This window comes from Colossoma macropomum, unplaced genomic scaffold, assembly GCF_904425465.1.
Source record: "Colossoma macropomum unplaced genomic scaffold, Colossoma_macropomum, whole genome shotgun sequence".
NCBI classification, from domain to species: Eukaryota; Metazoa; Chordata; class Actinopteri; order Characiformes; family Serrasalmidae; genus Colossoma; species Colossoma macropomum.
In genome coordinates this window covers 31,549,553-31,569,620 of record NW_023494789.1, presented here as the reverse complement: position 1 = coordinate 31,569,620, position 20,068 = coordinate 31,549,553, and the positions used below count along the sequence as shown (strand labels likewise).

Sequence of the window (20,068 nt, the reverse complement as noted above, 5' to 3'; positions counted from 1 at the left end):
CATCAAATTCAAAATGGGCATATATTTTTCAAACAACAATAAAATTTCCCAGTTTCAACATTTTATATGTAGTATTTTCCTTTAAAAATATGGCTTTACTTGATTTGCATCTCATTGCATTCAATTTTTATTTACGTTCTGCACAGCATCCCAACTTTGTTGGAAATTGGGTTGCAATACAAGTTTTGCCTTTCATTTTGGCATGTATTCTGTACGTCATTATGGAAAAGTACTGGCATGTGCATTGCATTTCACGTTTTCCGCTGTGAAGATTGCTTTCAATTGGCACGAATTCCTCCCCATACATGAAGGTATGTTACAGTGATGTTACAGTTATGACAGCGTCCTCAAAGCCTTGTGTATGGTGCAAACGGATCAATTTGGCAACCCTGTTTTAGTTTGTTGGGGGGAACAATAACATTGTTCAGTCTGGCACGCTAAACGCGGAAGGCTTTGTTTTAGGATGACCATTCAGGGTTATAAAGATCCTAAAGTACTGTCGGGCGGGTTGCTGTCGTTCTGAAAAGCGTGATCATTTCGAGTTTGCTGTAACACGACTGGACTCCTGGCACCCCTGCGAATCAGAGCACATGGTACAACCAGGAAGCAGCGGCTCAGTATTGAGGGAAATAAAGCGGTCAGCTGTGTCAACAGAGCAGAGTAAAATTTCCAGAGTCAGTTTTCCAGATAAAAGACATTTCCAGAATAAACCTCTGGCGGGAAAACCACCGTGGCAGTAACACGGTAGGATTTTCGGGGCTTAAAACGTAAGAAACACGTTTTGCTGTCCGAGACGTTTAAAGAGTATTTTGCCTGCCATCTCAGTAACTGAAGACTGTGCTTGCTCTTATAACAGAAACAGGACAGACGACAGATAACATGTCCGACTTTATTATCTTATCCCTGATCGGCGTTTTGGTCCTATGTCTGCTCTTGACCCTAGTCGGTTTCGTGTTTTACTCTGGACTTCTCTCCGAGGTCGTTATTCGGACAGGATCTCCTCCGGTGAAAAAGATCACAGTTGCATACAAATTCAAGAAAGGCTCCTACAAGGAGAGCGGAGCTGCCTTCACTGAGAGCTGCAGCATTGCTCCAAAGCTCTGCTCCATCGGGGTGTATTACGATGACCCCAACCAGGTGAGCTTGTGTTCAGCTTCATGTCAGTCTACGTGGAGCTTTTTTCCCCCCACATCACTTGCGCATGTTGTCAGGATGCAGTGAATCACGAGGAGAACGTGTCATGTGTGCGCGCACACAGTCCTTCCTTTACAGTTAGGCCTTGCATTTTGGCTCAGACAGCTAAATGTATGTATCTTAACTCCAGCCATCTAGTCTTGCAATCATTCATAGTGCAACTCTTTAATTGCTAATTTTACTGTCTCAGCTGTTTAATACAGGAATAAAGGGAGCTGCATCTTCTTGTCAGTGTACCTGAAAATGTGTAGGTAAGTTTGTGTTGTCTAAGGAGTGAGACTTCAAGCAAATGCTCCTCATGCTTGCATGTGACCCAAAAGCCTAAAGATTCTGTATTTAGCAAACAGGCCAAGCCCACATAACAACTATCTGTGAGAGGAATCCTGGCTGCAAACTGTATTTACTGAGATTACTGAGCTGATTGTAGCTCGCCGGTAAAAACATCACATACCATGAAACCAGACAGCTAGAATTGGAGTAAGGCCTAATCCACACACTTCCACCCAGCACTGCTGTAGTGCAAAACTGATGGTGTCCACATATTTGGGACTGGACTAGAAAAGCAGAGATAATTCCAGTATATTTTCCCCCTTTTCAAACTGCGAACAGTAGCCTAGTGCTTTTGCTATAATAACAGATTGCTGTGTTCCAGGCTGCATGGCAGTCATTGTCATTAACTGGCATGAGAAACTGTCTCCCTGCCAAGAGAGCCATATTTGTGGCTGCACTAATCTAGTGTTTGTTGTTCTCGGTGGTGTCAGCACATTTTCTAAAGTGGAGTGTCACAGCACCCTGCTGTAGCTGCCTGCTGGTGTAGTTCTCCCAGGTGCCAGTTCCCCATGGGCTCTCATTCTGTTCCTCTGGCCATGCTTTCTCCTCTACTGTACCTAAGTCTCCAAGGCTGTTAGGTTGGCAGCAAAACCAGCTGATAGGGTCTTTTAAAGCAAATTTTGGGTTAGGGTTGAGATAAGGTATCAGGTTAGGCGGAGCATGAGCGTTTAGGTACACTGACGTCTGCGTTGCAGTTATATAAGGGCGGACCAGAATTAAATGTTTGGACTGATAGTTGGTAGCCTTCGAGATAGGGGTTGATATTTTTTGTTCTCGTGATTACATTATGTCATGTTATGCCAACATGTACTTTTCTGAGTGTATTGTGGATATTATCAACACTTAAAGAACACTGACCAACTGCGTGTTTCCTTACGAAGAGATCATAATTAGTCCTGGTTAACTGGATTTTAATGCAGCATTGTATGTGATACATTAAATATGAGTTCAAGAGGCTTTATTGTCATTTCAGCTATATACAAGTACACAGTAAAACAAAACATTCCTCCAGGATCTTGGTGGCAGCATAGGAACGCAAGTGCAGAACAATACAATATACACAGTGCAGACAATACAGTGCAATAAATACGAAAAAAAAAACTTATAATAAATACAAAACAGAACACAGGCAGTACATGGTAATGAAGAATGTGTGGAGTTGTGCAAAGGAGGATGTAACATACTATGACATATTAGCAGATTAGCAGATAGCCTAGCATACATAAGCATATCAGTCACTGAGGTTGCAGCCAGAACTGCAATGGTTGATAGAGTATTCTAGCAGCAAGTCGTTGTGTTCATGGTTGTATTGTAAGTTGTTGTATTCATGGTTTTTGATAGTTGGGGTGGGTGATATGATATGATATAAAAAGATATGTTTCGTTTTCTGAGGTTTAGAAGAAGTAAATTAAACTAATTATGTGCTCTCTGTGATGGAACGTGCGGTTGTTTAGTGTTTTAAAGTATGGATGATATCCTCAAGATGCTCAGAAAAGCATATGCTGATGTAATTTATCATGATAGAGTTAAATACCATCATATGGCCCACCCATAGGCACTACTGGTTCTTTTTTTGTCATTTCCAACTTTTCAAACCTCAAAAAGACTAAATGTTGTGATTCTTATTGCATAACATAAACGTTTATTGATGTATCACTGTTATATTCTTGTCATATCACCCACCAGTCAAAAGTCAAGTCAAAGTTTATTAATATAGTGCTTTTTACAACTGGCATTGTCACAAAGCAGCTTTACTGCTTTCTGAGCCCCATAAGCAAGCCAATTTCGACAGTGTCAAGGAAGAACTCCCTAAGAACAGGATGGAAGAAACCTTGAGAGGAACCAAGACTCAAAAGGGGAACCCATCCTCCTCTGGTTGACACCAGATAGCAAACAATAACACGAGAGAAAAAAGAGCGGAGAATAAGATTTGACCGTGAGTATAAAAAACGCACTACTACTTACAGGATGTGCGGATTCTCACCAAATTGTATTCTGTTGCTTCTTGCGCTCTACTTTGTCATTCTGGCAGTCCTGTGTGATTTTACATTATTGCAATATTTTAATAATGGTGGTCAACACAGAGGTATTAAATTATTTATACTACTTCTCAGTACTGAAAATATTAAATCTCTGCAGTAGTCTCTCCTTGCTCTACACAGTGGTACTGCTTTGAACTGTGCAGGGACATGGAGGACATTAGTGCTGTTCTCATATCAGCTTGCCAGGCTTTTAACACCACCACCAGACCGACAGATGGAACAAAGGCTGAATTTGTGCTGTGAAAGTTCATTTTGGGACATTAGGAGTCAGGAACAGGCCTAAAGGCTAAACAGCGTCCCTGACAATCCATTTTCTCAGCTTCTTAGTGTAATACACAATGTGATACGGAAATATGTGGATAGTTTTCAGCTCTGTGTTTTAGCACTATATCTAGCACTCTATGTACAATGTCTGCGGGACTGTGACTGGAGACTGTCAGCTCTAGGACTAATTTAAAACAAAAGCAATTTAACTGATAGCAAAGGAACTATTCAGAAACAATAACACACTTTGTTCATGCATTTGGCCCAGTTGATGCTGATGTTATTAGGCAGGTGTTGTCAGTGCACAATGGGGACAGGCCATGAGCATAGGCTTAGTATTTTAATGCTGCTGTATATAAAAATAAAGTTTGCCTCAGAGACTGGCAAATTCATTTAGTAATTAGGTGCTCGGGAGAACCGTTGTGTTGTGTATCCCTGGAGCATGTTATGACTCAAGGCTGGAAAATTATGACTTAAGTTTTCCTTGGGAAGTTGCTTAAATTACTACACAGAGTCATCAGTGCTTTCTGTGGCCCTCTGAAAGAAACGTGGCACAGCAGGACCACGTGGCAGTTTGGCTAAAAGCAGGCAAATCATCTGCTGTCCAGCTTCATTGCCTCTGGTTAAAAGTGGAACGTGTCAGTGAAAGCTTTAGCTTGTATGAGGTGCCTTATCTGTCTGCCTCTTTAATATTGGCATTGCAGTGTGCTGGAGGGGAGCTCGACTGCTGAAGTGTGACTGTGAAGTGTCATTGTAACCGTCACCGATAATCCTGTCTGGAGTTTGACCAGACTTTAACAAGGAACACATGAAACATGAGCGCAACCTCGTATACCCTGACTGGGAGTGCTGTTGCCCGATAATGACCACAGAAGGCTTAAAGGGAAAGTAAGAAAAGAAGAAATGAAATGCTTTTTGTTTGATTTATGAGGTAGAGAAAGAACATGTCTCTCAATGTCCAGAGCTCCTTTTGTGAACACAAACACTGCAACTCTTAGAGCTGTTACTTAACGAAAATGTAAAAGTTGCAATAAATATCTTAATATAATAATATAGATGGGTCTGTAACATGGCATGTGTTTTTTGTGCCAAAGTCCGTTGTTTTCCTATAAAATAATGAAATAAATACATGTCCAAAAATATCCAACCGAATGTAAGTAAGCTCTTAAAAAGGGTCATACATATAATTCAAAATAAAGCACTTTGACACAATTTAAAGCCATGAACATTATAACATTTTTCAAAATAGGGCTGCTTTAAAAGTATTAAACTCATTGAAAAAGCTTTGGATGTAAATTCTGTTTTCCACAATGTCATGTGCCAACAAAGGACCACATGCTTTTAGGAAAGGGTGGGCAGAGTATTGCAATATAAAGAAGACCCAAAGTGACCCCGAAGAGCTCAGTGGCCTTATGACAAATGTTTACTTTTTGATTTTACAGATCTCTAAGTATGAAAGCTAGTTTATACATGTTTTCAGTAGTGGTAAATAATTTTAAATTAAAATAGTTTTTCATAAACGTGTGGTTACACCACCAGACATTTTCTGGGCAGTAAAATGGTCCTGTTTAAAAAGATGATCCTGTATAAAATTTATAAAATTTTAAAAACTATGAAACAAATATCAATACACTGAATTATTATAGATACAAAATGCACATTGTATCGATTTTAACACATGAAAACTCATGTTTTGAGAAACATGACAGAGTGGTTATCATACAGGACTGTGTTGTCCTTTCACAAACACTAGATGGCGATGATGTCATTGAGTAAGAAGCATTGGGCATGAAGCAGAGCGTGGAGTCCTATGTAGGGTTACATGGTAGTTTTTATTTGAACGTTTAGTTTATTTGATTGTAAATCATCACTAAACTGTGAAAAAGCTATCCTGGGTCAAGGGCATGAGAGTGCTGCAGTGTGCTTGTGTAGACTGTATTTTTTACAAATGCTTCCGCCGCAGGTGCAGTGCTGAAGGATCAGCCCTCTCAGGCATTCAGGCACGAGGAAAAAGTTCAGCTTACGTCTTTCAAAAATGGTGTTAGGCTTTGAAAGAAACCTATGAATTACTTATCTGCTTGCTGGTTCTCCATGCTGTTTGATTGTGATGGCCTGGTTTCAGTATTAAAGGAACCGCAAGTGCACTTTTCACATTATGCTACTCACTTTCTATGGATCTTGCTTACTTGCTTGGCTTGTCACCAAACTGAAAAGGGGAGAATGACAGAGAGACGTGCCCTCACCTCCCAGCCTGCTCTGAGCTGTCACTTCTGCTCACTATATAGTTTTTTTGTAACAGTTTTGTTAAGAACCATGGCAGGTTATGGTTATCTGGAGAGAAATGTTGTTATTGAGCAAGAAGGGCCTAAACGTACAATATCAGAACGTGATCGTTTATGTGCTGTGGTCTGCTGAGTATTTGAAAATATATTAAACTCACTGATTCTGTCTCTACAGCTGATCTGTTGCAGCACCAGCTGTACAAAACCTGAGCTTGACAGTTGAAATGCGTTTCAAACTATTTAGCTGCACTTCATCTAGAACTAATTTCATCTTTGACTTCATTATCATTGACATGGTGAAAGCAGTTTGAACAGTTGAATGTTTACCATGAAGAAAAATGCTCATGGTTTTGAGTTGTGGCTTGTTAAAATGCCTCAGCTTGTAAGTCTTAGACTGGAACTCATTGGTGCTTTAAATTCTGAACCTTAGTGTCCTCAGTATTGAAAGGTGTGTAACTGTTCAAGGAGCTTACTAGCATGCTGATTGGCTCACTTATTTTCCTATCAATCATAATTGTAGCCTCATGCATAATGTTACCTTTTCTAAATTAGAATTATGCAAAAATTTACCTTCCTCAACTGATAGAATCATACAATCCAGGTATGACATTGAGGTTTCCACAAGTGCATACTATGAATAGTTTATCAAGCAAATATATATATATAATTTAATCCACTCACCAGCCACATTATTAGCAACACCTGTACACTTGCTTAGTTGTGCAGTTATCCAATCAGCCAATCGTATGGCAGCAGCGCAGTTCATAAAATCATGCAGACGCAGGTGTAGAGCTACAGTTAGTGCTCACGTCAGACATCAGAATGTGGAAAAAATGTGATCTAAGTGACTTTGACTGACATGTTGGTGCCACTTGGGCTGGTTTGTGTACTCAAGAAGCTACTGAACACCTGGGATTTTCACACACAACAGAGTTTACACAGAACGGTTCAGAAAACAAAAAACATCCAGTGAGCTGCAGTGAGAGCGGACAGACTTGTTCATGCAGACATCAAGGCTGTGGTAACTCCAATAACCACTCTTTACAACAGTGCTAAGCAGAAAAGCATCTATGAATGCACAACTCGTTGAACTACAACACTGAAAGACCACATCGGGTTGCCCTCCTTGTCAGCCCAGAACAGGAATCTGAGAGTATAGTGGTCTTAGGCTTACAGAAACTAGAAGGTTGAAGATCGAAAATTGTTGGGCCTCATTCACCAATCATACTTAAAAGAAATTTCCTCTTAAAACCCATTAATGCAGTTTTTACAACGATTATAATATTGACCAATGTTCTCTTATTTGGGATTTGTTCTTAGGTAAGAACAGAATCTACACACACTCAAGAGCAAAAAAGTGCAAACAATTCTGCCTTTTAAGAACACCTCATGAATCTGACATAGACTTTTTCATAGGGCCTTTCTCAAGAACAAATTCAAGAAAAAAACATATAGATATTGGTGAAAAAGACCCATTGCCTGGTCTCATTAAACCTGATTTCTCCTGCGACATGCAGATGGTAGAGTCAAATTTGGCTTAAAAAGTGTAAATCCACGAACCCATATTGTCAAGAGTTTAAGTTTCCGGTGGTGTAATGATAAGGGAAATGTTTTTCTTGGTCCCCAAATACCATTAAAGCATTGTTGAATCTGAGTATTGTTTCTGACGGTGTGTCTTGCATGATAATGTACCTTGTCAAAAAAGCACAAGTCATCTCAAACTGGTTCCATGAACATGAGAACAAGTTTCCTGTATTTCGGTTGCGTCCCCAGTCACCACATCTGAATCCAAAAGAGCATCTTTGGGATGTATCAGAGTGAGAGTATGGATGTGCAGCTGACACATCTGCATGTGATGCAATCAAGTCAGCATAGACCAAAAAGAAAGTTTGCAACACCTTGTTAAATCCATGCCGCAAACAGTATACATACACACGAGTGAGTGTATATTCAGTTGAATGAAATTGCAGACAAAATTCATGCTTATGACGTTATAACTTTTCTTAGCTACGAGACATTTATCTGTTCAAATGGACAGAATATAGTACACAATTATATTATACAATGTCAGAAACCACATAAGCAAGTCTATTTGAGATTTCTTAATACAGTGGTTTATGACATGTATGTATCAAATATGTCTTGGCTGAATGGCCTTCTTTGAGCAAAGGGGTAAAATTGTGTAAATTAAAGTATTCCTTTAAACCATAATCCTACTAAGAGGTCTGTTGCAGTAGATTGGAATGGTATGTGCATTTATGTGAGTGATACTGCACTGTAGAGCACTCTGAAAAATCACAATACATGTGATTTCTTTCTTCTAGAAAGGAATAGTTCCTTTTTTCTTGTGCAGCCATCTGCTTCTGTCACCATATAGCAATGCCATTTCTGTCTGCCTTTTTTTTTATAGTCAACAGGTGAGTGTCTGAGCCGAGTGGTGTCCATGGTAACACGGTTGGTTTATTATGACCGCGTTCAGAGTCGGAAACTGCGCTTAGGTTTTGATTGGCACCCTCACCTTTAGTGCCCAGCCACTGTTTCCCCAACAGCCAATTAGCTGAGGATCATATTCTGATAGGCACTCAGCACTGATCTGGGTCTCTGTCCATTTTAATTGGCATAATGCTGTGGGCTCATTAGCATGCTGGACCCCAGGGGGTCGAAGCTATCCGTTTCAGAAGGTCAACTGCCTGCCTTGCTGGTGATCCGGCTGGACAGGGGGGCAAAAAGAGAGAATTCAAACTGGAGTCGCAAGAATAATCATTGATCTCAAAATCGCAGTGCGTACGAACAATTCCCCAAATCGCAAAGGGCCATAGTCTTATAGGCTTTCAATTGACAGCCTCACACAGTAATGAAAACAAAGAACTTGCTGTGCCCTTTGAATGTGGAGCTTCTGTTTGAGAAATGAAGTCAGAGATGACTAGTAATTCTGAGAAATGGACATTTATGCAATTTAACCATTCCACCAGGTAACAGAAGATGTTAAGTAAGTGTGAAATACCAAAGTCGTCCAGATTGTGCAGCTCCATGTGTCAGGTTTCTTAGGTTCTGTGAGATTCGTTGATCTTAGGTGCATTTTAATCTCTGTGCAAACTGGTACAAACAATACATTTAGAAATTGAGATGTTTCAAAACTAGAACACAAACTAGAACACAAGAGCATTTATACATGTCATGCTAATTGAGTCCTGCATCCAGAGTTAATGCAGCTATCATTTTTTAAAGGTAAGACTAGGTTTATAATTCATTATGTGTCATAACATCTGATTTCATGTTCTAGGGTGCCTTTAGTTATTTTATTTTGTTGTTACAGAAGGCAGTAGAGCGATGTTGTGGTTATCTTGCTACATGCTGCCATACTAAAAACACAATAGTAATGTTAGGTGACATGGTTGAGAATTGAGGTACATTATTTTTGACCTTCACTATTTCTTTGTGTTATCATGTGAATGCTTTAATTAATTCAGTCAGTAAACATCTGTGATTGGTTGGGATGTAAACAGCCCAAAATGAATCATTCAGTGATTTTATTTAGAGATCAAATTTATACATTTTTCCACTTACCCAAATGTAGTTGGTCATTAAACACATGTTTGGCCTCCAAATTTTCTTTCTTTAGTTTTAAACTGGAGCTATGTGTCTAATGTAGCTAACAAACACTAAAGTCAATAATCACCCAAATCTTTTCCATTAATAAATCCCCACAACTGGCTCAAACCACATCCAGGTCTTGATTAATCTCACACAAACTTGTTGATGTGGTTTAGAGCACAACATGACTTAGTGTGAACTATAAAAATGAACAGAACGTCACCTTGTAGCTGAATAATTTAGGTAGCCTTTTTAGACAACAGTATTGGGAATTCTGTTGTTTGTATCCTGAATTGTCTAATTGAAGATACATGCTTATAAATAAAAACAGAATCTGTGCACAGAAGAGTCAGAATTCGCCAGAGCACCTGTTGTCTAAAACGGCTGCCCGTCATATTCAGCTACATGGTTTGTTCAGTTTCATAGTTAACAAGTGATATTGTTCTCTAAACCACATTGACAGCTGTCCACAGCATTAATGAAGACCCAAACGTGGTTTGAGCAGGTCGGGAGAGGTTTGCATGTGTATTTATGGAAAAGATTTGGGTGACCATTGACCTCTAGTGTTTGTTAGCCTGTATTAAAACTAAAGAAGCAATATTTGGATGTCTAACATGCCTTATCTGGTCGACTACATCTTGATTAAGAGGAAAACTGCAAATCCGTATTGTGGTAAATTGTGATTGGGCAGGAGAAGTGCTGATATGAAGCTGTTGCTTTAGATTTGGGACAAAACCGTCAGTCTCCCCACAATCTTCCACCTGCTGTAAACCGCACCAGTGTTAAAGCACTGACATTGTTTCTGTCTCCATCCACATTCCACCTTTCGCTCCTGTTGTAGCCGTATGTTCTGTTATGTAGGAGCCCAACATTACTTTTAGACAGAGTTTGATAGAATGAAGTATGAGCCGGGTGTAAATTGACAGCCCCTTGTCCTCACCTTGAGCGGAGTTTGTGTGACGTTGGGATTCATCAGTAAGAATGGCAGATCAGAGACTGCTTGGCACTCTCAGTCAAATTTATTAGCATTTTACCGCCAGGCGGCTGTTTGTTGATGGGAAGAACACGAAAGACGGGCTAGAGGCAAGGAGCCGGTCTTTCCCCCCCCCACTCAGACGATCTGACATGCAGAATGAGCAGGTGGAAGCTTTAAGGATGCTCTGAGAAGTAATCCTGTGGCTGTGTGAATAGTTTGCTCCTGATATGTGTTGTAACATGATTAAGTTTTATATATATGTGTCTGAAAGATGCTCTGTCCTGGGGTGTGAACTTATTTGTCAATGGTTTGAGGAGGTGTGTATGTTATGCAGCTTGTTTCTCTGACGTTCGACCCATCTGTATTTGTTTTTATTGCATATTGCTTGTGGAGTGAGCATATTTTGTTTAAAGATGGAAAGAGGAGATGAATGTGGTGCTCTACATCATGTGGCGCTTAATACTTCATCTGTCCATGTTCCCCATGATGTGGGGGTGGGGTACAGCTGGAATTCTTACGGGTGTATTAATGCATATGACTCTATATAACAGAAGTAATGAATTTACAATATAGCAGTGGCAAGTAAGCTAAAGTTACTCTGTAACAGCAACACAGAATTCAGTATTTGATGCGATGTGATATGGTGGTATGACGATACAATACATTTTTGGTACTGAAAAAGTAGAGAGTGCCTGAATATGTACCTTGTGTCAATATGTTAATATGCTAATATGTTAATGTTTGCAACATGCACACAGCTTGAGCACTAGAGGCATAACGATACACCTGTTTTCAGGTTTGATCTGATTTTAAATTCAGAAGCCAAAATTCTATTTGATTTTCACTATTTTACCTATTCTACAGAGCTCTAATTAAATGTAATTAAATAATGAAAAACAATGTAATTATATCTAATTATATAATTCTATTATTTTCAATGCATGCATCACCACTCTTCAACAAAATAAGCCCAAAAAATCTGAACCCCTGGAATTTGCAATTGATTTATGAAAAAGCCCAGTTGTTTGGTTGTGTGTGTAAAATAAGCCACTCCCCTCCCTAGCCCTGTTTATTCTGATAGGATGTGCCCAGATGCCATTGGCAGAAAGACAAAATAAGTTAAAAGGTTATTGTGATGTTATATTTTTCAAGAGCAAACTATGAGGTTAGGTTTAAGTTGATGTAGACAGTATTTTTATTATGTTTTTAAACTCTTTATTGAGTATATCAAGGGTATAATCAGAACACTTAACAACTGAATGTGTCATAAACAGATTTAGGCCAGCTATAGAGAGTCTGTAAACAGCCAGTTGAGTATGGTTACTGCATAAACTGCATAGGTATAAACAGCTGATTTTGCCGACTCATTGTGCCATTATCTTATTTGATTAATGTATTTTTATCAATGGTTTGTTTTTTTTCCCCCACTTTTTGCTTAGATAAATCATTTTTGCGAGTCATAGTTTTTTGTATCCTTTAAATTTGGCTATTTTGCTGGTGCATTTTTTCTGTTCAAATCTGTTCACAAACTTTAGGGAAAAACTTGATTCACGTCATATATTGAGGAAAATGTGTTCAGGTATTGGGATGTAATACTGTATATTGGCCATACCGCCAACACTTAGGGTGATGTTAAGGTTAGGTTTAGAGTAAATTTGAGCATCTACAAAGCATCTTGACTGGACCATTGAAAAACAGTGTTGGAAGTGCCTACTTCATTGCCACCTTAGATTCTGAAACCAAGTGATATGGAAAGCACAGCTGGTTTAAGATCAGTGTCTATAGACTCTGCACAGTGCTGTAGTGTTCTTTCACCACTTACTCTGTCCTTCTTCACTCTGAGAGAACCGCCTGAAGATCAGGGAACCAAAGCAGTTGAAACTAACCTAAGCAGAGTGTTTCTGCAAGCCAGCAGCTAAACACCCTGCATTTCCTGCTACTTTCAAATGCCAATACCTCATCTCTGTCATGTTTAATTATAGAGAAAGTGTGTAAGAGAACTCTGCCTAGAGGGCAAGTAGCAGAAAATTTCTCTCAAACCCACTGCCCATTTGCAAGAGGTGACATATAACTGGCAGGGAGCCATTCTGGCTCAGAGCACTTCAGTATCAGTGTCAGTAAGCTAATGAAGCTAAGAGAAAAAGAACATTTCTTAAAGCTGCCAGACTTAATGAAGCTATAAAGAGGCCTGGAACGTAACCTCTTTCTGCAGACCCCCTAGTGGCCATTTCACCAGCGGAATGGAAATTGACTCTGACAATCTGTATAATCTGTATAAGCTATATAATCAAAAAATATTTTTTTACCCATAACTCTATTATTAGATTTGTTGGCTCTCTGTGTGTGAAATGTTGTGACTCTGTGTTGGGGTGCTAGCGAGCAATGAGAGTCGAATTACTCTGAGAACAATTCACACCTCTCCACAAAGACAGCTAAAACAGACAGCACAGCTGCAGCTTTATATGATAAAAATATCATGTACAACGACTACAGTAAGACATAATATTTAATCAGTATAAACTCTTTTATAAGTGTTGACTTGCTTGCTCACCTATGAAGCTGCAAGTCCAGTTCGCTTCCAATTTTGCACATCATACACATTTCTATCAAAATGTATTCCATCAAAGGAAAAATGCACAGGGACCTCCAGCCGAATTAAAGCTACTGTGAAAATGAGTAATCTTAATCTTAGCTAGAGTTAATAAGTTAATCTTGGCTGGAAAATGCAAACTATTGACCTACCAATCCTTATTCAGTTCAGTTTTCTTTTCCTGAAGGGACAGTACTGTCTTCCATGCTACTATCTTAAAGCTCTGAGCCACAGGAGGTATTTGGAATGGAATGTGCAGAACTAAATGAAATGGCTTGAAAATTTGTGCATTCACACACCATATACAACGCCCCTTGTGACCTCTTCATAACACTGATATTGTTATTCTCAATGCTGTCCTGCCTGTTCATATTTGCATACTCCATTTTCTGCCCCATTAATTCCAGTCGGAACTGCCCAGCCCGACGTACAATCCGTGGTTCTTCAGTGATGATACACAATCAGTTTCAATTTCACTTGGTGTGTCAGGCTATTCAGCATGTTATGAGCCTATGGGGGGTCTGCAGATAGACAATTTAGAGCAACAGCACTTTCAATTGTCTTCATAGTAAAATGACCTGATATCTTCCTTGCATGTTCTGTTCTTTTATTTCTGAGTGTTTCTAAAGAAAGTTCTAAGTGTAACCCTCAACCATCAGACAGTCCGGCCAAAAATCAAATATACAAAATTTTCTCTTTTCGATCAACCGGGGCATGTTTTGCGGGTAAAGTTTTCTTCTTTTGTTCTGCGCAGGAGCTACAAAGGTTAACATAGCTAACATGACTCAAGCTTACAGTTGGGGCTTATCCAGGGGTGGGGCCACCAGACACAATACTGGCCCCAGTACAATTCTGAGTGGCCCTTAAGTGGTCCTTTCCAGTCAGTCTTCACCTTCAAGCACATTATCGATACACTCATAGGCGTTCAGTGAAATTCACTTATTCGAATGATGAATTCTCAAGGAGATTTTTTTTTAAGTGTTTTAGACTTTTTATTTTGATTTTTCCTTCTGAAGAAGAACCCCCTCTCCAGCAGCAGACCACAGTCACTTATATACAGACATATTTTATTTTTATGTTTTAAGAGTTTAGAATTTGAGGGGTTTTCCGACAGCTGCTAGGGCTGGATAAGCTTAAGCTTAGTTAAAGTCACTGGAACTTGGTGCTTTAATGATGCTAATAGGAGAAACCTTTATGGAAAAGAAGGGAAAAGGAATGTGAAAGAACAATGTTTTGTGAAGTTAATTTCATTGTCATTTGTATGATTTTTTTCTTCATTAGTTTTTAAGTGGTTTTTACAAAATGCTAGTATGTCTCCATTATCAGTCTTTGAAAGCAAATCCTTATTCAGTTCAGGATTTTCTTTCCTGAAGGGACAGACTGTCATACTACTATGAGAGCTAAGCAACCATCTACAAACTACATTGCAAATGGCAATCATTGAAGTCCAAGCACTATGTGCCTTATGGAGCAATTATATACCTTTTAGCAGATAGAGCGCACATGATAAGTCGAGTTTTTCTAATGGTTTTTGTTTATAATTACTGTTGAGGAGGGGTCTGTTGACCTCACTATGGTAAGCAATAGGTTTTTAACGAAAATTCGAAATAGCTGGAAAGTAGTTTTTGACAATTCTAGTATTTCCTTACCTGTTGAACTCTGTGAACTGAATCATTATACAGCAATTCTTTGTTTTCCTGTATTTTTGTATTTTAGTGTCAGAGTGCACCAGAATGCTTAATCACAGAAATTTTCATGTTGGAATATGATCGTTGTGGAATTATTAGCCTTGTGAGTGGATGTTTTACTGTGTGTGTTACTGAATATAAATCACACTGAATAATCTGTTGACTGAGCTATATCAGTAGTGTGGTTGATGCTTAATATTTAGAGATATTATGAGATGATTATAGAGCTTTTTGAATTTAAAGGCATTCATTTTGCCCCCAAACAGGAGCTGTGGCCCTATTACAGCACCATATTAAAAAAAAATCCTTGAATTGCCACTGCTGATTGTAAACTGCCTGCCAAAATCTTCACACATTTGCCTGAAACTGCCTTGAGTAATCTCAAATAAACTTGCTTCTATACTTGGCGCTACGTGAAATTCCCATTATATGGCATTATCTATAACTCATAAACAAATGTTGTTTGAGATTAACTGATTTGGATGTTTCACAGTGGTTATTGGTGCTCATTAGCTTCTATTACATGTTAGCTTCTTTAGTGTCATAGATCAAAACTCCAGACACCAAACATGTCTTGGCTGTTCAGCTACATTTGAGATAAGGAGAAAACTGTGTACATTTTTGGCCAGACCAACACTGGTCCCAGAGTGGTTCTCAAATCAGTCCTCAGGGTACCTCAGATGGTCCATGTTTTTGCTTGATCCCCACCTATAGGGAGAGAGCAAATATATGGGTTCCCTCATGGGGCCAGATTAATAAAACTTGGCGATAACAGCGCTACGCTATGCAAAATGTTTGTCACGATAAATAAGAGCTATTCATAAACCTAATGGTGATTAGCACACCGGTGTCTTTTAACACTATGTTAATTTCACTGGTGTCACAGGCAAGAGCCAATCAAAATCCACATGTAAATGAGGTCACACATATGAAAGACCTGCCAGGTGAAGCTCCTGTTGGCTGCTATAAGAAACGAAAACAAAGAAAACCAAAATACTGTCTGTCTATTTTAAGGAAACAAGTGCTTACAAATAATAATAATTTGTTTGCTAAAGATGCTTGTAACCTTTATTCAAGAATCAAAGTTTCTTTAACAGAAAATGTTTTTTATTATAAAACATCACATCACTCTTTTTAAGATTTTAAGATTATAACATCTTAAAATTCAGCTTATAATTGTAAATGAAATTGTATTTTAGCATGTAAAATTTAATTTCTCAATTAGATAATAATAATAATAATAATAGTTCAAGCCTTTTTCCTATGTATTAGAGTTACAGTACTAGTTTTTGCTAACAAATTAAAATTTACGTAGTATTTTTTATTTTAAAAATTAAATTAACATGCGTAAACTGTAATTACTATGGCAAACAGCTTTAGCTTTATGTCCTATTTATTCTTGATGCCCGGAATTCAATTTACAGTGAAAATTAAACTTCAGCTAGTAAAAAATGTCACTTACAATGTGTGAGATGAATCCCTTGTAAGTTGAAAAGCATTAGCATTAATTAATAGCATTAGCCTTCAAAATTAAAACTGCTTGCCAAAAAATCGATTCAAACATATAATTAGCATCTCAACATGTTAAATTACTCTTCACTTATTTGGATTACAAGCTAAACCTACTTTCCATGAACAGGAGGAGGATTTGTGAAACATTGAATGTGACCCTGGAAGAAGAGGCCGTTTTGAGTACAGTGGCAGTTAAAACTGCTGATCCAAAATCCATCTCAAGCAAATCTACCTCCTCCTCTTTTCACATACAAATGCAGTAAGAGGCTTTGCTGTGATGCTCAGTCCAAACAGATTAAAACCTTTTTTGTAAATATATTGATTAATCAGCTGAGTGGGTGTATATGCAGTTTGTTGCATGTGGGACTAAACATGTTTGAAAACATTTTATAAAATATTTAATCCACGTCGGCTTCTTTCTGGTTCAGGCATTATTTTTTGCAAGATTGTGTCGTATTATGAATCACTACCGGCATATTTGAATTAAGGGAAAACGCAGCCACACCTCACAAGCACATCACACAAGCAGTAAAACACTCCTTGTTTATAAATGAGCAAACATGTTACCACCAGACTATTTGCTCTTAATGTAACAATAAATCTGGCAGTGCGTTTTATGAGTCTGACCCTTAATCTCATATACAAAAATCCATTGAAGGGTTTTAGGGAGCCAAAAGTGGTTCATCTATGGCACAAAGATTTTACACGTATATGTTGAAGAGTGAATATGAACTTGTATAAAGAATCCACCTGTCCGTGTGAACTTTGATGCATTTATTCTACTGCTAGCTCCAGGTTATGTAGAACCCAGAGCCCCAGCTGTGTGCTCCACTCTAAATCACACACCCCATAGGTTTTCTAAAGCATTCCACAGGAGGTCTGCTGCTGTCTGTATTAAGAGAAGAGGGCTGCTAGCAGGGTGCACTCTATCAAGCTAAAATGAGGGCATATTCACCTGCAGTATGCATGCTGAAGCACACCACCCCACCTATGGCCTGAGTAAACCCAACCAGCGCAGCGCCTCGCCAAATGAATCAAAGTAAGACAGTCAGGCGGAGTGCTCTGTCTGTGTGTTCCATATGACTCTATATCCTCAGCACCAGCTGCTAGTACTCTGTCATAGAGGCCTGAGAAATGGAAAAAGAAAGTGCTGCTCTGAGGGGGGAATAGGGATAAAGCAGAGCACAGGATTTTTTGTGGGGTCAACCAAGCAAACAAATACATCCTTGCAGCCAAGTTTAGATACTATTGTTTATGAACTGAATTCGGCAATCATTTTTTTTCTCAATTTCATCCCCAAGTTAGTCCCACCCGTTTGCTCGGTCTCCACCATCATATGATGCTACTATTAAATCAAACCCTCTTGATGAATTGAAGAATCAGAACCAAGAGATCAGCCTTGTGTCTGGTGAATATTTATATTGTTCTATGTACACGAATCACAGACAACAAGCTGCCCGTTGAACATTGTGGTAGTCGTGCTTATATAGGCTGGACCATTGCCATATTAAGCGTGTGGACCTACAGTTGCTCTTTGCCTATTTTCTGTGTGCTGTATCTGAATGTCCTCAGATACAGCACACAGAAAATACACACAGGTCACATAGATCACATACATATTGTAACACATAGTACTAAATATATAAAGCGTATAATAAAGCGGCTCATTCCTTCACTACAAAGCTGGAAGGATAGGCTAACATGCTTCCTCCAAGACATGTGAAGCCAGTCACTGTCAACATCTTTGGACAGTTCAAAGAGCTTGGAGGAGAACCCTAACTGCCAATTCTGTTAATGTCAGCTAAAATACGCTTGCATTGGCTAACACCACGCTGAGTAATAAGAGGGAAAGGAAGGGTTTGGACTCCTGGCCATGGATGGCTGTGACAGGGAACAAACTTGTCAGTCTTGATCAAACTCCCAATGATAGGGCCAGTGCTTAGAAGGCTGCACAACTCAGTAGCTGAATAAAGCTATTTACAGGGGGAATTCCACTGATTTTTCAAAACGTATAAGTCAACTGAGGTGTAAATAAAGTCATTTAGAGTGGTTTGATGTGAGAAGCTTAATTCTAGAGGAGCTTACTAACTAGGATTTGGTGATGGCATGTATCTCATTGCCACAAATATATTTAAAAAAATGTTTTTAAAAGCCATATCTCAGAAAATTCATAAAAATTGTCTTGTCCATGTCATAACTTTCTGTCAGGATACTTTTAGAGGCAGTAAATTCTTCAGACGTCTGGTTCCTATCACCACCATTGTGAACAATTCAGACTCGGTAAGTTTCTCCGAACAGAGCATTTCACATCAAACCACTGTGAATGACTTTGTTTACATCTTAACCATTTCATTTCGCAGACATTTTAAAAACTTGGTGGAATTACTCTTTAATACATATCAAGATTACAAGTTTTCTAAGTCTATGCTGTACAAAACATTCCTGTATACAGGTCTTTACCATATTAAGTAACTAATCAAATGTTTTATAACTGTTCCAGTGTTGATCGACATGAAATAGCCTAATCAAATGTTCTGATCAGTAATCAAATTGTTGCTGTAATAGCAAAATCGTGTATTCTTAAGTTTAGGTGTACATTAATGTAACTAAATTTAATTTTGGACCAGTTTTATTGGTCTGTTCATCATGAAATATCCATTCAGTACTGGCATTTTCAAATGGTTATAAAAAAAAAGTTAAAACTATTACGAACAACAAAATATTCTACAATTGACACCCCAAAATGTTGAGGGAGCTTGCACTGTTCTCAAAAGAACCCTAAATAATGTCAGTTCATTTATAGAGATACCACAAACCCTAATTGTGCACAAGCTGTTAGCTTAAGGATCAAATGGAAGGATTTAGTGCCTCTGATTATTTATCAGCAGCTAAATGATCCAAAGTTGCTCATTTTTTGTTGATTCTGAGTGTGGCTGTGGCTGTCGGGGCCAGGAGAGCAGATGCCTGTTGAATTTTCATGAGTTGCTTCTCGAGTTGAGGCTGCGCTGACTTCTTCCCCATAATTATGCAGATCTGCGCACCTTAGGGGCTCCGCTACACACGGAGCTTCGCCATTTCTCTGCCATCGCCGAAAAACAACCCGCACGCGCACATACACACACCTAGGGGTACACACAATGAAACATGTCGGCGCATTAGCCATAAACGATGGAGGGCATGGCCGATATTGAGGACGAGCACATTCCCAGAAATCCTGGCCCTGGAGGAAATGGCAGGGGAAGGAATGAGGGGGGGAGGAGCTGAGATGAGAGGAGTAAATCCTTGTTACGTGTCTGCTAATAAAGAATTACCTCAGCGAGGCTCAGCTTTTTATTGTAGCGAGGCCTTCATCTGTCAAACAGGAGGCCTCTTACACTAGCAAGCAGAGAATTACTTTTGAAATTACTTTCCCCTCCGACAGGCCTCCGGGGGGAAAGTGGAGAGGAAGCTGAACAGAAAGAGGAAATGACACTGTGCTCTGTGTCAGCGGCCATCTTGGGATCCCAAGGGCCGAATGTGCATTTGAAGACTGCTCCATACACCATCAGGGTAAAATAATGAGCATGGTGGGCACCAGAGGAAAGACGGAGTGAGAA

At 39.1% G+C, this 20,068-nt stretch overlaps 1 protein-coding gene across 1 annotated transcript in view; it reads left to right on the top strand.

Annotated features, from left to right (window-relative positions):
- Positions 1-611: 611 nt before the first annotated feature.
- tex264a (testis expressed 264, ER-phagy receptor a) overlaps positions 612-20,068 on the top strand; it is a 99,538-nt gene continuing 80,081 nt past the window's right edge. Inside the window, exon 1 of the mRNA XM_036570974.1 lies at positions 612-1,137. Within this exon, the coding sequence (XP_036426867.1) occupies positions 880-1,137 (258 nt within the window). The 5' untranslated portion in view covers positions 612-879. The remainder of the gene's footprint in view (positions 1,138-20,068) is intronic.